General features: G+C 33.9%; 1 protein-coding gene across 1 annotated transcript; it reads right to left on the bottom strand.

The window, feature by feature from the left end:
- Positions 1-4681: 4681 nt before the first annotated feature.
- On the bottom strand, positions 4682-9284 carry LOC100247141 (uncharacterized). The gene is made up of 3 exons (XM_002273020.3): positions 9037-9284; positions 8551-8762; positions 4682-5328 (listed from the first exon to the last, which is right to left on the bottom strand). The coding sequence occupies exons 1-3, from the start codon at positions 9233-9235 to the stop codon at positions 4945-4947; spliced, it is 795 nt and encodes a 264-aa protein (XP_002273056.1). The 5' UTR covers positions 9236-9284; the 3' UTR covers positions 4682-4944.
- Positions 9285-20208: the final 10924 nt, after the last annotated feature.

Below are 20208 nucleotides of genomic sequence, written 5' to 3'. Positions count from 1 at the left end.
TATCATTTTGGGCTAGGGATGGCAAAAACCGAATTAATATTTATATTATTTATATTATTATCATATATAAAATCTTACATTCACAATATATAAACTATACCTTTTATCTTGAATGTAACCAAAGGCAGGGAATAGGCTGAGCTTGAGTAGATAATGGTGGTACATAACCAAATTCACCTCTATAGTTATTGACGGGGCCATTACATTTTTAATTTAAATTTTGATAAAATAAAAAGATTTATCATAATATTTAATGATGTATTTAAATAAAAAAAATATTTATGAAGATATTATGATATAACCAAAATTAATTTATAAGATTTTGAAGTCAAGGGGAAACATAGGGTTAGTTAGGTAATTTTATAGACAGATTTTATAGGACTTAGTAAAAATCATTTGGGCCACATGTCCAGCCCACCGGTCCATTAACTTCCAATTTAGGACAAGGTCGGTACAAGTTGGGCCCACATATACTGGGCCTTCTTATTGGGTCGAGATGGGAATTGACCATGGCCTAGGTCCTCTCTAGACTTAATTTTCAGGTATTAAAAACCTCTCTTTAAGTAAAAGTTTTTATGCTTGTTTTGATAATTTTTATCAAAAAATAAAAATAAAAATTATGATTTGAAAAATAGCTTAGTATAGATGTCAATGAAATGGGACTAATTATAAAAACTTTATTTTTATTTATATAGGAAGATATCTTATTTCTAATAAAATATTTATACTATTTAAAAATTATAATTTTAACTTCAATTTCAATTTTTAATTAAAAAAAAAAAGTTATCCCAATGGATCTATAAAATAAGTTAAATTTTTTTTTTTTGGTAATATAGTCAAATATCTAATGTCTTAAACATTTTAGATCTGGGGCTTTAAAATCAAATGTATTTAAGCTTTGACTTGCATGATAATACGATACTGCTAAAAGATTAAGGAATTGGATTTCATTCAAATATAATACTAGGGATGGCAACAAGGCGGGTTTGGGATGGGTTGCCTCCATCCCAACCCCGCTCCGTTTATTCAACATAATTCTCATCCCCATGCAATTTAAAAAATTAAACGGAGCGGAGCGGGTATGATAAATTCCCATACCCGCCCCACCCGTTTAACTTTTTTTAAAAAAAATTAATTTTAAAATTTTTAATTACATTAAAATAAATATATTTTATAAATAATTAAATTACTATATTTTTTATAAATTATTTTATTAAAAATATTTTATTATTATCTATATATTAAAAATAATAAAATAAAATTTAAATTAAATTAATTTTATATATAATTGGGGCGGGGCAAGATAGAGCAATACCTGAACCTGTCCCGGGTTTTAAAAAAAAATTTTTAAATCCATCTCAAACTCATTTATTAAAATTGAATCATGTCCCACTATGGGCGGGGCAAGGCAAGATTGGTACCCGAAAAACCGCCTTATTGTCATCCCTATTTAATATTATAAGGAACAACTAAATACGTGAACTCACGATTTAAGATGTGATGTAAGAAAATGAGTAAACATGTGAAGTTTCAACCCACAATAATGACTTTTTATCTTATTTTTTATTTTTTATATTAAATAATATTTTATATAATATAATATAATGATTTACTTTCATCTAGTTGATTCTTTCATATGCATGATGATACGATACCATTAACAAGATAAGAAATGCTTTCACTTGCCAAGGGAGTCAAGGATCATTCCAACGAAATTATAAAAATTTAATCATTAGAATTACAAATTCTCAAATTTAATAAAATAATAATAATTTAATCAAGAATTTTGAATTATTGCTTATTCAAATAATACAAACATAATCGTATAGATGTAGTTGGTGTGCCAACATTAAAAATTACAATAAAGAAGGATATATATACACATGACTCCAATAGAGAAAAAGAAAAGAAAATTTTCTCTATGTTCTCGGCAACCAAACAGAACAAAGGGAAAAGGAAAAATCAAACTCAACTACCTCAAAAGCTTCCTAGACTTATAAGGAGTAATCTTGATGACAAGCCCAGGAAACACATCATCTGGATCTTGAATATGAGGATTCTGCTCCACTATGAAAGGATCCCCACACTTATCGCTGATCATATGAAGGGTTTCTCCTTCTCCGACCACGTAAACTTCATCGCAAGCTCGGTCCACGAGCTGGTTCCCTCTGATGCGCTCACCCCCAAGAGATGACTCCACAGAAGAACTCAACAAAATAAGAGACACAAGGAGAAGGGCACAGTACCAAGAAGCTGAAGAAGCCATGGATTTTGATGTCGGGACAATTCTGTATGAGAACCTGGCAGCCCTGAGAGAGAGATATAGAGAGAGAAGGATTCGATGAAGGAAAAGGGTTGTTTGGATTTTTATATGTATGAAGATGGAGAAGTTGGGAGAGGGGTCTGAATGAGGTAGGGAGTCAGTTTTGGCAGTTTTGACAAGTCTGCAGGATGGTGTTACTTGAATCGCCTTCTTTTTTAGACCATACTATTCGAAAACGACTTTGGCATTATCATATGGTTTAGGAGATTTATATGATTAATATTCTTTACCACAGAAACTATAATACTATATAATATATAGAAGTATATATTTCTATATGGAAAATTCTTCAAAAGCCCTTGGGAAACTTAGGATTGCTAGTCAACAGGGATGAGACATGATGGTTTGAGGTGAGATTGGGTAAATGGGTCTTTTTTGGGTCCTTGTGATATGGTTGCACATTTATCTAGATGCCCATTTTCTTTTCACATGAAGTTAATGCAACTTGGGCAAAGAATCTAATCATGCAATGCAATATCTCACTTTGGCACCTGCTGAGTTTTGCTATTCTCATCCTTTTGGTCTACCTCCACTCAGATTTTCTTCTTCAAATTAGTTCTGCCTCCACTGGGATTTTCTTCTTCCAATTTGTTGTATGGGAGGAATTTCCAAGTTTTTCCTCTTCCATATAGAGGGTTTTCCATTCTCTTTCCGCTGCATGGAAGTCAGAGGAAAGGGCCTTCGATTTTTTTTTTAGCAAACTTCTACAGAATTCTAAGTAGTCCATCATCATGGCGTAACCCTATTTTCCCTGAAAGATTGTGGAACAAGAAAAACGAAGGCAAGAGATATTGACCTAAATTACCTAATTAAATTCATATTCAACCACAACTTTTCAAACCATGCAATCAAACAAGTTAGGTTTCAGGCGTGGCCTAGGAGAAGAAGCAAGCGGGTGGTCAAGGCAAAGGAGCCCATCAAGTTTCTCCACATGTCCTGATATCATCTAGGGTCAAGAAGGACTAGGATGGTTCACTATTTTATAAACTTGGATTCTTTGTTCATGATGTATGCACTCCTCCTCATCACCAAAACACAGAATAGAAAATTAAGGCTGCAATAAAAATAACCCAGAAACGGACCAGCTGTTAATTATCTCACCGTATTATAATACTAAGGACAAAAAGAATGGTAGGGAGAGTTTGTCTTATGGTTAATAAGATATACTATTAATAATCCCCTTCCAATTTTATAGATATTGTTCACTTTGAGAAGAATGAATCTTTTCGATTTTAAATTGTTTCTACACAATTAAGAAAAATATATAATGTATTTGAATCCTTTTTTCTTATTTATTGTGAAATATTATAATCACCTTTCATAAAAACACGAAATTTACATTGTATTTTACAAGATTTTAGGATCAAATAGACAAACATCTTCCACATTATTAGAGTTGAAGATTAACTCTTATACTGTTTATAATGGTTTGCTTTCAATCATGTAGATATTGTTCGTTGTAGGTAAAATTGATAATATCTATATGATTAAGAGCATATATCAAAGTCTATTTCTAACCTTTGTTTCACCTGATAATGATGTCTATCTATGTGATCCTATAATCTTATATTACATGATGAAAACATTATGATTGTAAAAAGGTGATTGTGATATTTTATATTATATATAGAAAAAAGTTTCTAATGTCATAGGTTTTTCTTAATTCTATAAACGTTTGAAAATCTATTATACCCGAATCGAAAAACATATGCAAAACGGTATGTTACAAGAATCCATTGTCGGATTTTCATTTTTTTTGTAGTTATCCTGCCCCTATGGACCCTATGAGTAAACCTACACAACAAAAATGGAGATCAATTGAACAGGAAAGAAGGAAGTATTGCCAACCAAATGGGATCGGTACTGAACATGAAAGAGAACCTAGAAAATAAAGATCATACTCAGGATGGTAATTTGCATAGGTGGACAGATTGGCCTTTAGAAGGAGGGAGGAGACAGATTTGTCTTTCTCCACCATGAATTATGAAAAGTATGAGAAGATCCTGCTTTAAGGAAAATAAAAAGTTAGCCCACGACTAAACGTAAGGTCCAAATATAAAAGTATTAACTCAGGTGATGAAAGGTCCAAGTTCCTAACCTTAGAAAGGGATTTGATGGGATCTTTGAGGTGTGAGGAGACGGGTATTGATTTGTGCTTAGCGTATGTCCTGGGGTGACTGGGTGGTTGGTTCTATATGCCTATGCATGTGTATACGTATTTCATATTTAATATAATTATAAATATATAAATATATTAAATATATTTAATAAAATAATTTAATATTAAGACTTAAAAGGTCATCTACTTTTACCCGTATGTTAGGAAGTACAAAAATAGGAGGAAGAAGAAGAACACCAAGAGCAAAATACTCAGCTGCATCAACATCAACAGTGACCCATAAAAACAACCAACTTGGGTCAAACCTAAAAATCAAATTAACCAACGTTCTAGAACATATAAAAACTTAATATGATTCAGTCACAAAGGTTCGGTAAGCAGATCGTGTGGCATTCAGACATGCATGGATATACTACATGAAATATTGATTACGTCCTCCCTTTAGTTCTTTAATTCGACTAATTTTACAACTGACTGAGATTAAGCAAGCACTTCTCTCAATTCAGTCTTGTAGGCCAGCCACATTTCTAAGAGTCCACCCAATGCTATAAGCTGCAGCAGCTGCAATGGCACCATTGAAAAAAGTAACAACTGCAGAGACTGCATAGTTCTGGCCAGCAATCCTGGCCTTGGCTATGCCAAGAAGGACTAGGGCGAGAGCAGAAAGCACCGATGCTCCTACAAACTTGACGGTATCACTGTGCGTGAAGGGGGTGAGGACAATGAAGGAGAGGAGAGGGGCACTGCCAAATACAAGAAAAGAGGCAAATGTGACAAGGCCACTCTTCCAGGGCTTCTCTGCTTCGTCTGGTGGTAGCATTCCTTTTTGGGCTGTCATCTTCTCGTCTACTAGTATGTCTCTGTACTTGGAAAAAATGTTCACCACCTTCATCCAACAGGAAAATAGATCAGATTCTGTTATATATATCTAGCCAATTTGAGTTCTCTTAGGTTAAATATTGCTTACTGGAAAGTACTTAAAAAAGAAAAACAAATATCAAGAAAAATGATTTGATTATGTTTAATTTTATTATAAAAACTAATAAAGAAAATTAAATATAATTTAAATTAATTAAAAATATATACATTTTTTAATTATTGATTTTTTTTTTGAAGAATTAAAATAAATTTAAAATAACATATAAAAATAATTTATTAATTTTAAGTTTTTTTGACTTTTTATTTTTCATTTTTTATTTCATTCTACTTTTCTTCTCAGTGTTACAATTTTCAACAACAATATTGGGGTCCCAAGTGTAGTCATAGACTCATAATCCACCTAAAATTGGCTTCGAACTCTATGAAAAACTCAACCACAATGCCAAAGTACGTTGATCTTGCTTATCATCTTGCTTCACACCTTATGTTAATTTCATAGCAAAAGAACAAGCTAGCAAATGTGGCAACTGGGTGGTAGATTCAAGTGCATTCTGTGACATCATTTCTAATATTCTGGTAACCTCATTATCCCTCACACATCTACTGCTAGGGCCACTGAAGATATTACTCACTGATGGATCCCCCTTGATCAACCTGCCTTCTTTACCATTGTACAAGGCCAACATCCCACCAATACAGTCATCATCTCATGTCTTTTAACCCCACAAAAACCAAAATAGAGCTACACTTTCCTTGCTATATACACAACTCTCTCCATCTAATATTTCAACTATCTCACTCTGCCTTTGATCAACTACCTTAAATTGCACTACACTTTCCTTGCTAAACACGCAACACTCTTCATCCAATATGGACATCAATTGGTTTTCAAATGAGATAGTTAAAGTCCAATCTTATAATTGGTATCAAAACCAAGGTCATGGCACCAAACCACAAGAGAGAGTTATATTGGGGTAGGGATTGTTGGAAGTGCAACAACGCCCCTGACCAAAAGTCTGAGGATGAATTACCCAAATGTTGATGGTCAAATATCAATAGATTTTTAGATAAGATTATATCATTGTCGAGTCCTCACAAAACAAAGTTGTCATAAGTAGATTTATTTATTTATTTTAACTTGAAAGAAATGCTCATATTGTATAAAAGAACTATTATTGATTTTCCTAATACTTTTAGCCATGGTGTTAAGGCTACCATAATACAAATTATTCTCAATCTAGCGGTTACCAATGATTGGTCATTGAGACAATTTGATGTCAATAATGTCTTTTTGCAAGGAGAATTAACCGATGATGTACACAACAGCCATAGGGGTTTACAAGGAGCAAGCACCATGAGCCTGGTGCAATGAGCTTTACAATTTTTTTCTCTCGAGGGTTCACCAATTCAAAGTCAACACTTTTCTTTTAGTCTGTCATTAGGATAGGTCCACTTTATTTTTACTTGTTTATGTGGATGACATCATTATCATTAGCAATTCAAACTCACAGGTTTAACGATTCGTTGCTACTCTTATGCATCGATTCTCTCTTAAAGATATTAGCTCATTGAACTACCTTCTTGGCATTGAAGTCATTCCCTAAATGTTAGGTTTCTTTCTCTCACAACACAAATACATTTGTGACTTGTTGGAGAAAACCAATATGATTGATGCCAAGATGGTCTCAAGGCCTCTCTCTCCTCCACTAAACATTTAACCCTTCACAAGGGAATTCCATCCTCTAATGTGACTCAATCTCATTCGGTAATTCGTCTATGCAGTATTTGTCTCACAGTCGCAAGAAGACCTTGTTTACAGTCAATAAATTATCACAAATCATTCATCGTTGCTCTAGTAATCATTTGTCCACCATTAAAAGTGTTCTATGATACCTAAAGGGCATGATCAATCGTGGACTTCTCATCCTCAAAGACTCTCCTCCAAATCTACATGCCTCTGTTGATGCCTATTAGGTGGGAAATACCAAAGACCCTGCATCAACTCCAGACTATGTTGTCTTCCTATGTGTCAATCTAATCATTTAGAGCTCCAAGAAATAGAAGACATTGGCACTATATATCCTTCACTCAAGCTGAATCTTGTGTTGTTGCTTCAACTGCAGTTGAGGTAGATTGGGTGCAAAATTTTCTTCATGAATTTCATGTCTCATCTCTCAACCCATCAAGAATATATTGTGACAATGTTGGGGCAAAGTGCCTCTATGCCAACCTTTTCTTTCACTCTTAGATGAAACATATCGTCATCGCTTTCCCTTCCATTTACAATCAAGTGTCAAGGCATCATCTTCATGTCTCTTATGCTTGTACTTCAAACCAACTTGCTGACTCCCTCACCAAACAATTACATTGCATGCCGGCAGTTTCAAAGTCATCATTCCAAGATTGAAGCTCAATCTTGTGAGTAGGGATGGCAATGGGGCGGGTCATTTCGGGTACCCGCCCCGCCCCGCCCCTAATGGGGTGGGATTTTTTTTTTCTAAACGGGTATGGGACGGGTTTGGGATTTTTTTTGAAACCCGGGGCGGGTTCGGGGCGGGTTCGGGTATTGCCCCACCCCGCCCCGCCCCGCCCCGATTATATATAAAATTAAAATTAATTTAAAATTTAAAATTAATTTAATTTAATTTTTATTTTATTATTTTTAATATATAGATAATAATAAATTATTTTTAATAAAATAAGTTATAAAAAATATAATTATTTAATTATTTATAAAATATATTTATTTTAATATAATTAAAAAAATTTAAAAGTAATTTTAAAAAAAAATTAAAATTAAAATTAAATAAAAAGTTAAACGGGGCGAGTATGGGAATGTAGCATACCCGCCCGCCCCGCCCCGCCCCGCCCCGCCCCGCCCCGTTTAATTTTTTAAATGGGACGGGGATGGGAATTGGTTTAAATAAACGGGGCGGGGTTGGGAGGGGGGCGCCCCGCCCCGAACCCGCCCCGTTGCCATCCCTACTTGTGAGGACACGAGAGGAAACCATCTTTCAGTTGACTTTGTCAATTCATACTTTTAGAAACCATATCATTTCTAATTATTATATCTTTCTATTCCATGATTTTAGGGTGTAATTTAGATTTAATAGGTCATAGTTTTTTCCTGTATATCGCTTGTATATATTCACATTAATATAATTGCAATTCATCTAATCTAAGAAAAATGTTTAATCAAAAGAAGAAGAAGAAGAGAGGGAGAATATACCGTGGTGGCATCATGAAGGTCCATCCCCAGGGCCTGGTAATGACGGATCAACTGGGTCTTCTGAGGCCCGCCCTGGTTGGCGACCTCCCACTCAGTCACCACCCTCTCCATCACCGCTGCGTCCTTCTCGGTGCCGCTTGAAACAAAGTCTCCGAACCCCATCGATATCCCATCAGCCACCAGGTTCGCAAATCCCAACACCAATACATCAACTGCATTCACAACCATCCTCAATATTCAACTGATTTCCACTACGACCCTCAATATTTGATTAAGAAGTTTATTGAAGCTGTGCCCATTTTCCATACTAAATAATTTTTATTTTTATCTTTTGAAAATAATAGTTATATAATTTGGTTAATTTTGAAAATTGTCACCAACAATAACATAAATTGTTACTTAAAATAAAAAATAACTAGCCTACCAATTAAGCATCTGGGTCAATTAGCAGTGCCCTGGGAAAAATTTGAAATTAAGCAAACTCACCGGAGGAGAGATGACCGGCGGACATGGAGGAGATGAGGGAAAAGCAAGTGACAATGGCATCAAGCCCAGCGTACACAATGCTCTTCACATACTCTCCTCTCCATGGCTCTTTTGGTCTTTTACTTATCTTCTGATTTTCTGCTTCTCCGCCTTCTGATCGGAGCAGACGGGTGGTGTCGCCGCCGGCAGCCTCAGCCATTTTCTCAGAGTTTTTACTGCTGTGATATATTATTAATTTTTCACAGTTTGATGATGGAAATTGAAAGGCCAAAAAGAGAGTTAAAGGTCGTGGTGTCACCATGCATGGTCTGGTTTTGATACGTGGCAAACGTACATCCCCTGTTCTTGCATGTTACATCCTGCGACACGCCATCCCACGCTCTATTAAGGCGCGTGGCCAGTTAACTCTAATCAATTTATTAAAATAATGTAAGTTATGCCCTTGCGAAAAAAATGAAAAATATGGTAATGACGGATATATATATATATATATATATATAGTATATGTTACTTTGATTTGATGCCCTTTGCCTAAAGGATGGTTTTTTTGGTTTTATGGATATTTTGAAGATATATATATTTCAATCCATATTTTTACACAAAATATTATAATGTCAATGAAAATTATAAAAATATTATATAAAAAATAAAAATAAAAATAAAAATATAAATTTTTTTTAATCATGTACTGTCTTGAATCTTTCTTAGTGTTTTTTTATATACTCTACTTTTCATACATTACTCTATATCAGTTCACTCTTTTTTGTATTTGTATTGTTTCTTATTATATGTTTGTCACACATCAGTTTGTTTTTGTCCCATATATGCATATATTTGTTCACTTTGTTATTGCCCCATGTATGCTTATATCTATTATCTTGTGATATTCAGTCACTCTTTTTTGTATTTGTATTGTTTCTTATTATATGTTTGTCACACATCAGTTTGTTTTTGTCCCATATATGCATATATTTGTTCACTTTGTTATTGCCCCATGCATGCTTATATCTATTATCTTGTGATATTCAGTCTCAAATATCCGTTATCTAGAGAATTATTAAGTTACCTTTATAGGGGTCATAATTTTCTTACCCACATCATAGCGCCATACCACCATAATAAATCATGTTTATGTTAATAGGCGCCTCTGAAATTGCCTTTGGCAGGGATATCTCTTCCCAACATACCAAATCAATTCTATATGACCATGACATGTTTCTTTTCAAAGTTTTATATGCAAAGCACCTATTTGCATGTATATGTGTATCATATTTTAGGGATGGGGATTGGGTGTTGGGTTGATATCCGTACATGGACATGATGTACTTTCAATTTATAGATTTTAAAAGAAATTGTAGTCATATTCGATATATTTGAGAATAGCTTTAACTTATATGGCTAGAACAATCAAACTATCGCATCTTTTCATGGTACTATTGGAAGGATGAACTTTTAAAAATCATCAATCTTGTTGCCTTAAACCAGAAGGGTAGAAAGTCTCATCTACTAGATATCTACTTCTATTGCAAGGTTGCAAGTATGGAAAGCAGTCATGGACAGAATTCAACATTACAAAACTCAAGTCCAGTTTGGGTCATGCCAATTGCCAAGCATATTAACAAAAAATAGAAGACATGATTTTCTTTTTAGCGACTTTCTTGGTATTTGGATTGTCATCATAAATGCATCAAGACAAGTGCTAGAATGGAATGTGCTATTATTAAAACTACTCCCTCCACCAATTGAATGGAAGTGCAGGCTGTTAGGCAACACGTAGAGCTTAACTAAAGTGAAGTCTAGTTTATTTTGTCGAAGAAAACCTGAAAAGTGATATGCATGGGGAAACCAAACTTACCCATAAGAAGTAACGCTCATGTCTTGGCATTGTCATGCATGTTTGGGGGTGTTGGAAATTTTTTTGCTACTACACTGCTATCATAGTTCCAAGCATCAAACTATTGTTACTATTGTATGACTCTTGTGACTTCTGTATCACTTTCAATTGCAGAGTGGCATGCTTTGGCTTAAGCTAGGTTGTTTTCCCTATTAGCATATATACCATTCAATTTTAGGTGCATCATCTTCATTATTCCTGCTAGTTTACTGCTTTTGTTTATTTTGCATTTTCTGTTTCACATTTTTTCCTAATTTTTGTTGGATCTTGGATAACCAAGGAAGGAAAGAACAATGCTCTAAATAGTTTGAGACCAACTTAAGTGCTGTAATTTGAGGTATGTACAAGACCATTTAGCTTTTATGCTATGTTAATATGGTGGAAAACTAAATGAGGATTTGGAAAATTTGGATGGTTTATATGATTAATGATAAAATGATATATTCTATAGTCAATGTCATGTTTTTAGAGTTTTATTCAATATATTGCCATAATCTTTTTCTTTATTATTCTTTTTTTTTTTTTTTAATTTGAGAACAGAGAAATTGGAATACCAGATTGAATCGAAAATTAGGCTATTAAGGATTGCTTTTTTAGAACTTGGTTTTTAGTTTTTTAATTTTAGTGTAAAGTGGGAAAAAATATTGTCCATTCATAATGCTTTCACATTTCTTCCAAAATTACCCTTCAAAGTTAAGGACAAGTACATTTACCACTTTAAAAGCTATTGACAAGTATATCTATCATTTTTTTTTTATTTCTCTCACATTAACTTCCTCACATATTTCTCTTACCGGTTTCTACTTTTTTATTTTTTATTTTTTCTCTTTTTCTCTCTTACCGCCATATCCATTGTCACCTATTCTATTTTTTATTGTTATTTTTCTATCTTTCCTTTGACTTTTTTTTTTTCTAATATGCTTTCATAAATTTTTTTTAATTTATTTATTTTTCATTCTAATCCCTTCATATTTATTGATTTTAATTATTTATTTTGGATATATTAAACTTAAAATGATAATATATAATAAATAATTATTTTGTAAATTCTCACATTTAAAAGTAAAAATATCTTTGTAATATTATTTTATTATTTTTATTATTTTTATTTTAAATTTATCATATCAAAATTACAGTCAGTGACTTGTTTTTATCTTTTTTTCTTATAGTTTTAATTTGATCGTGAATCTAACTTTTTGTTTGGTTAAAATCTTTAATTTTTTAATTAAAATAAAATATAAAAGAAAATATTTTTTTTTCATTAAAAAAAAATGTATCTAGCCTTTCATATTAATTTCATAAAAATGAGGTATATCATTAAAAAAAAAAAAAGGTACATTCATTCCTAGGAAAACCATGATCCATATCTCCCTTATCATGATCCATATATTCCTTTGAGGACTCTTAGCAAGTGATTGTAGGTTCTCCTTCACCTCGGAACGAACTTTGAAACCTTAGATATATATCTATTCCTATGAGAACCGTGACCCCTATATTTGTTTTCATGGTCCATATATTCATTTAGGGACCCTCGAGTACGAATTGGAGGTTGTTCTCCACCCTAAAATGGACTTTGGAATCCTATGTACATCCTTAAGAAAATTTGACACATTTAATCCTCAGGCTACCAGGACCTCAATTTCCCTTTCCATGGTCCACTTATTCCTTTAGAGACCATCGGGAAGTAATTGGAGGCCGTTTCCCACTCCAAAAGAGAATTTGGAATCCTATGTATATCCTTAAGAAAATTTGGTACATCCAAGCATCGGGCTACCGAGACCCTTATATCCCTTCCTATGGTCTATTTGATCCTTTGGGGACCCTCAAGAAGTGACTGGAGGTCGTTCCCCACCTCGGGACGGACTTTAAAACCCTAGGTACATTCTTAAGAAAATTTGGTGCATTCAATTCTCGGGTTATCGGAACCCCTATTTCTTTTTCCATAGTCCATTTATTCCTTTAGAAACCATCGGGAAGTGATTAAAAGTCGTTTCCCACCCCGAAAATGACATTAGAACCTTAGATGCATCCTTAAGAAATTTGGTACATCAAATCCTCAGGTTACTGAGACCCCTATATCCCTTCCCATGGTCCATTTGATCATTTGGGGACCCTCGAGAAGTGATTGGAGGTCATTCCCTACCCCGCAATAAACTTCGAAACCCTAGATAGATCCTTCAAAAAATTTGGTATATCCAATCTTTAGGCTACCAGAACCTCTATCCATTTTCCTATGGTCCATTTGTTCATTTGGGAACCCTTGAGAAGTGATTAGAAGTCGTTTCCCACCTTGAAACGGAAATTGGAACCCTAGATACATCCTTAAGAAAATTTGGTACATCCAATCCTCAGGTTACTGAGACCCTTATATTCCTTCCCATGATTCATTTGTTCCTTTGAGAACTGTTGAGAAGTGATTAGAGGTCATTCCTTACCCCGAAATGAACATTGGAACCCTAGGTATATCCTTAAGAAAATTTGGTACATCCAATCCTTAAGTTACTAGAACCTCTATCTCCTTTCCCATGGTCCATTTGTTCATTTTGGAACCATTGAGAAGTGATTAGAGGTATTCCCCACCCCAAAATGAACATTGAAACCCTAAGTATACCCTTAAGAAAATTTGGTATATCCAATCCTTAGGCTACCAAAACCTCTATCTCCTTTCCCATGGTCCATTTGTTCCTTTGGGAACCCTTGCGAAGTGATTAGAGGTCGTTTCCCACCTTGGAATGGACATTGGAATCCTAGGTACATCCTTAAAAAAATTTGGTACATCAAATCCCTGAGCTATCGGAACCCCTATCTCTCTTCCCATTGTCCATTTATTCTTTTGGGAACCCTCAAGAAGTGATTGGAGGTTGTTCTCCACCCTAGAACGAACTTTGGAACCCTAAGCATGTCCTTAAGAAAATTTAGTACATCCAATCATTGGGTTATCGAGACCCTTTTATCATTTCTCATGATCCATTTGATTATTTGGGTGCCATTGTAAAGTGATTGGATATCATTCCCCACCTTAAAACAGACTTTGAAACCCTAGATACATCCTTAAAAAAATTTAACTCGATAAATAAATCCTAATCCAAATTTAACTCGATAAATAAATAAATCCTAGAACCAGAAGGCAGAAGTTTGATTGGTTGCTTAATTCATGTAGGCTAAATTCCATTTATGGAATGGAAATCGGTAGGTTTCCAAAAACATGAATCGACAAAGTCAACTAAATGGCGATTTCCTTTCATGTCCTCGTTGGATTTGAGGTTCGATCTTGGAATGGTGACTTTGAAGCAACTGGCAATGTAAGTTTGTTTGGAATGAAATGGCACACTCCCAATTATCACTCATCTCAATCAATAAATATACAATCATGATATCTCATGGATGTTAAAAACTATTAAAGTTATAAAAAAACGAACACGGTGAAAAGTCACGGTATTGATAATTGACTTGGATGGTCATCTTGACGTCATGACCCGACATAGGATAATACGTAAAATAAGATAATTACAACATTAAAAATTTTATTAAAAATAAATAAGTTTCAAAATTAATAAATTAAAATATATATTAATATAATAATATTATTAAATTCATTATTAACAATAAATTAGTATATAAAATCATATACTATATATGGTATCATTACTATAAAATAATATATTACTTAAAATGATTGAATTTCCCTTTTTCTTTTACTAATTTTGAACCATATGTATATAAGATAAATACTGAGGGTAGTTCTTGATGGCTTTCTTGTGGGTAGAGTCCTAGGTCTTTGAATAAAATCTCTTTTCTCATAGATTTTTCAATTTTGATTGTTCTTTGATGTTTTAATATTGTGATTTGAAAGGGGAAAATTGATTTTTGATTTTTGGGTTTAATAGGAGAAACTTTTTTTATTACTCAGAGGATTCAACCGAATCAACTCATAATATCAATCGAGCCAACCAAATTTAACCATTCTTGGCTGAGTTTGGGTTAAATATGGTATTGGGTATTGGACTCAATGCAGAGAGGTCTAAGGCATATATGACTTGTATCAAACTTGGACGATACTTTGAACCTTGCAAACAATAATAAGGAGAAGAAAATAGAAAAACGAAAACGTAAAATATACAAAGCGTGTGTATAATGATTTACATGGTTTAGCTTAAAGCTTATATCCATGGGCAAAGATTTCATATAACCCTAGAGTTCTCAAATCTCAAAGTTTCTATGTAATTAAATAGGAAGATATCATATGAAAAACTAATGATGTGATTATGAAATATATCCATTTTTAAAAGAAGATATTTTTGACATGTTTTCCAAAAGAACCTTTCTTTTTAGCCTCGAGTAGGTGAGAGGGGGTGTCGTGGGGCATGACAGTCCTGTTAAGTACATAGCATGAGTGGGATAACATGTAAGGGGATTAATAATTGTCTATTTAAAAATAGGAGTAATAAGCCCCTTGGAGTGTACCACAACATTTCACGATAGGCTTGTATTATCAAATATTTACTTTGTCGATAGTTGATAGTTGGAATAAATGCATCCCCATCATAGTGGGTACCTTGTGATTCAAACATGGGTGTGTTGATGGACAAAAGGCTTGTGGTTGAATCATGGATTGAAAAATCGGTTTTTATCGACGATTTTGTCAATATATTGGATATCGGATGACCTCGAAACAATATTAAACATTGATTATCGAACAGGAGGAATATTAGAAAAATATCGAGAAAATCGCTCAAATATCGGCGATATATCAATTCCAAATAGATAAATCAATGATAAAATCGCAAGTGAAGCGATACACGGAGCAGCCGGAAGAGGATTTCAAAAAATCGTCGAAAAATCACCGATTTTTCTGATAAATCATCGATTTTTTTTTTTAAAAAAAAATGGGTGATTCTTTTGGCTCCTTTTTTGAAAATTTTGAAATTTGATCCGATAGCTAGATTTGAATTTTTGACGATCTGATGGCCCAGATTTCACCCATGTATTTGTAAATACATCCAACGGTCAAATTTGTGATCCAATGGTGGAAAATCAATGTTGACTTGATCCAACAGCTACGAAATGTTTCCAACAATTATATGAAGATCTAATGGCCAAATTTGAACAAAAATTTAATCAAACGGTTAAAATTATTTTATAACGATTATTTGACCATCCAACGACTAGTTTGACCAAAAAAATCCTATAAATACCCACATTCCATTCCATTTCATACATCAAAATTTGATCTTGTTTCTATTGCTATAAATTTTTATTTTTTTATCTTTAGCAAAATTTTTAAATTTTGAAAATTTGGTGGTGAAGAGGATTAACTCCAAGTCAAGGCTAATTAAAGTATGTCTTACCTTTCATAAAATTTATTTTTATTATGCATAATTCAATTTATTTTTATTATGAATAAATCTTAAAATAGGGTCCATAGCTTATCACCTTAATCCTCTCTAACCTAGTAGAAGTTGAATGACTTATCATCTTAGCTTAGCTCCTGACCAATAAACAAAATCCAATATAGACATGGGAGACACTTTTGTACAATGGTCGATGCAATCCAAAAAATTACGCTTAAAAGGTAATCGAGCCATTATTCCGAATTTTTCATATAGTCAAATGTTGTATTTCTCTCTAGCCAAATGGTCCAAAAATGACAAAAAAAAAAAAAAAAAGGCAAGCAGCCATGCTCTCTTCCACCTCTTCCCCACATAAGGTGTGTTCCAACTTAGTAGTATCAGTCTTAATGAAGAGTGATTCACCAACCAAGCAGTCAACCATCATTCAAAAAAATTATCATGATGACTCTTAGATGAGACAACTAACCTATTTTCAAAAGGGAAATCTTAATAAGCAACAAACAAGGAAACAACACCAACGAAAGCAAAGAAACAGAGACACAACGAGTGTGGACAGAAATAAGGGCTTAAGCCAAAGGTAAATGCACCATCAATCTTCAGAGGATCGGAATTCCAAGACGAGTTGAGACTTTAAGCATTGGTCTTTCAACCTTAAAACTGACTGTTTCATCTCATCAAAGAATGCTAGTCACTTGATTAAGATCATGGAGAGAGTTTGAAGATCTGAATGGAAATGTTTTCCTTGTTTTGAAATTTTCATATGATCGAAATTTCGACAAAACTTGGCACATGTATACATGAAAAATGATGTGTTGGTTTTGGGTATGGAAGAAGACCTAGTAGAAGCTGTTTGTGTTTGCGTATGGAATGTGAGTCAAGTTTTAAGGACATGGATGTGAACCAAATTGTAAGGCTCTGTTTTGCAAGTAAGAATAAAAAACCGTTATCAAAAGTAGTTTATAAGTTGTGAAGATTCTGTCCTTACATGGCTACACTTTAGGTTTAGCATCAGTCCATCTGGGTATGATCATGCAGTTAAAGTAAGCTCTCCAAAGTCCCAATGGGGACAAAAATTTACCTAAAGCTCTCTAGACAAAAATATGGCAGGGCTTGTCTTTTGAAAGAAGCAGGACTTCCAAAAGAAAAATTCCTGAATGACCCGTAATTATTTTCTGAAAAATTTTATCTTTTTATTAATTTATTTGTCTCTCTCCATTGTTTTTCTTTCCCCCAGATGGGCAGTTTGGAAGCTTCACTATTATTGTACATAAGCTTTCTAACTGGATCATTAAATCCATGAGATGTTCCAAAGGAGCTATCGCTACTTGACCATTATTTGCTTATTCATGCAGATGAAGGGAAATAAAAAGCAAAATCCACAGTTGACATGGATTGATGTGTGCCCGGATGTGGGCAAAACACTGCTGAAATACCCAAGCCCATCAGCTGGTTTAGACAAAAAAAAAAAAATTGATCGTTACTTAACCAAAAGGTCCTGAAAGAGTAAAGAAGCATTTACTACTAAGAGAGTAAAGAAGAATTTATTGTAATTTGTGCAAGTAATTTGACTACAGTTGAGTAAAGAAGCATTTACAAGTTGTGAAGTAAGTTGACAAGCACTTGGCAGCATTTATGAACAAGCCAGTAGACAGTATCTACGAACAAGCTAGTAGACGGCATCCATTGCCGGTCCACCTAGCAGAGCTGGATTATGATACTTAACTGCCCACTGTTACAGCAAGTGAATTTTCAGATTTTCCAGTTTGTAATATAGAAAATTTGAAGTTTGTGTAAATTCTTGTTCAAATGAAAGGTCCCACATCAATATCATTATCCTTCTTTTAATTAATAGAACGAATCAAGACCTCAATTAGGGTCAATACCACATCAATCCAGGAGCATAAGCCGAGTGATTACTATAGGATTAGCAATGCATTTTCTTAATTAAGTCAACTGGTTTACCTAATGTCTTCCAAATAAAAATTCAAAACACAATCACATCCACCAATATGAAAGACTTTATTTAAAGTTTGGAAAACAAAGAGTATGGAATAGGACCGGAAATGAAACAGAATAAGAGAGGAAGCGGCTGAGGGAAGAAAGTGAGGATAAGAGAGATAAGAGACTCTCCTTAAGGAATTCTGAAATTTATTAGGCACATCACTTATTAGCATGCCAATTACGGGAAACACTTCAAATGTAAATCAAAATATAGAGGCATGGAGTAGAATAATATTACACCAGTCATGCTTGTCCCACATCATCTTTTCTGTTTTTGTTTGGAGGGATCTATTTTTAGGCTTCCAGCCAAAGTGGCAAATAAGATTCTGAGAGATTGTAGACATAATTGGATCATGCATTAGAAAATGGAAGAAAGATCAACTTGCAGGTTGGAATGAAGTGTGTAAGCCAAAAAGTGAAGGGGGTTCGGGTATAAGGAAGATAACCTTGAAGAATATGACCGATGTTTTATGGCACAAGATTATTTTGGCTATCTATGGACCAAATTCTAATGGTTGAGATGCTAATGTGATTGTTAGATCGTCTCATTGGTTTCTTGGAAGTCCAGTGCACAATTTTTCCCTGTCTCTTCTCATTTCACTCACTATTAAGCAGGAATGGTACTGAAATTTGGTTCTAGGAAGATATTTGGTGGAGTGACTAATCTTTTTGCGTCCAATTTCCAAATCTTTGTAAAATGGCAAGAGCAAGATTCTACTCTCGTTTCAATTTTGGTTTCAGTCACTCCCTCATTGCCTTACAATTTCAATTTCTGACATAACCTTTCTAATTGCAAGATTAAGGAACGCACTGTCACTACATTGGCTTTAACCAATGTGTACTTCTCATTCACTTTCTTGGATATGAGGTTTGACACCTCTGTTCTATTCTCTGTTAGTTCATTCTTTAAAGCCCTCCATTTTTCTACCAACTCTACATCTTTTCTTCCAAAAAAATTTATTTGAAAATCTAAAACTCCACTAGAAGTCAAGGCCTTCACATGGCAAATATGAAGGTTGGTAAGAATAACTTGCTACCGAAGATGAGACATCACAAAGCCCTTAAGAGTTAATGACAAAATGGTTTGTCATGTATAAGAGTGGAGAATTAATGAATCATCATTTTTTACATTGCTCAGTAGCCCTAACATCTTGAAATAAGTTGTTTGGACTTACAGAAATTAATTGGATTCTTCATGGGAGTGTGGTGGAGATGATGACCAATTTGTATCGGTTTGGAGGTCTTCTTAGAGTGAAGTCACTATGGGGTATTGGTACTCGCACAATAATTTGGGGACCATAGGACAAGAAAGGAATGCAAGGATTTTTGAAGAAAAATGGAGACTTTTAATGCAATATGGGATTTAATCATCCATTTCTCCTGTTCTCCTTGAGCGTCATCTAGTGCTCCATTTGTGAGCTTCCCCTTAAATAGTATACTACTAAAGTTGAACCTAGTAAGCAGATCTATGGACAATGTTAGCTTGAATTTTGATAGATTTCTATAAATCGTGACAATTGAGAATTAAATGAACACTTATGGATCATCACAAAACATTATCTAAGAATATTAGACTAGGTCTACTCATTAAGTAGGAGATATTAGCCTTGTTGGAAGGCTAAAGCTTGCCAAGTCATCGATTTCCTTTGAAGAGGGGAATTTCTACCTCCTAAGCTCATGGATGTTAGCAAAACAACTAAATATGGATTATCTAGCCCATTCACCTTCTCCATAGTAAGGGAGAGTTATAATTCAACGAAAGTTCCCAAACATTGAATGAGAAGAAAGAACTTCAATAAACAAAGGGGACTGTCCACTTAAGCCCAACTCAATAGTGTGTTATGAAAATTGGAATCCTCGTAATGAAAATTGGATAAACCAACACCTAATGTTGTAGAAAGAGCGACAAAACATCAAATAATAAAT

This window comes from Vitis vinifera, chromosome 15, assembly GCF_030704535.1.
Source record: "Vitis vinifera cultivar Pinot Noir 40024 chromosome 15, ASM3070453v1".
In the NCBI taxonomy this organism is placed as follows: Eukaryota; Viridiplantae; Streptophyta; class Magnoliopsida; order Vitales; family Vitaceae; genus Vitis; species Vitis vinifera.
The sequence above is the reverse complement of the archived record's forward strand: the minus strand, read 5'-3'. Positions and strand labels throughout refer to the sequence as shown.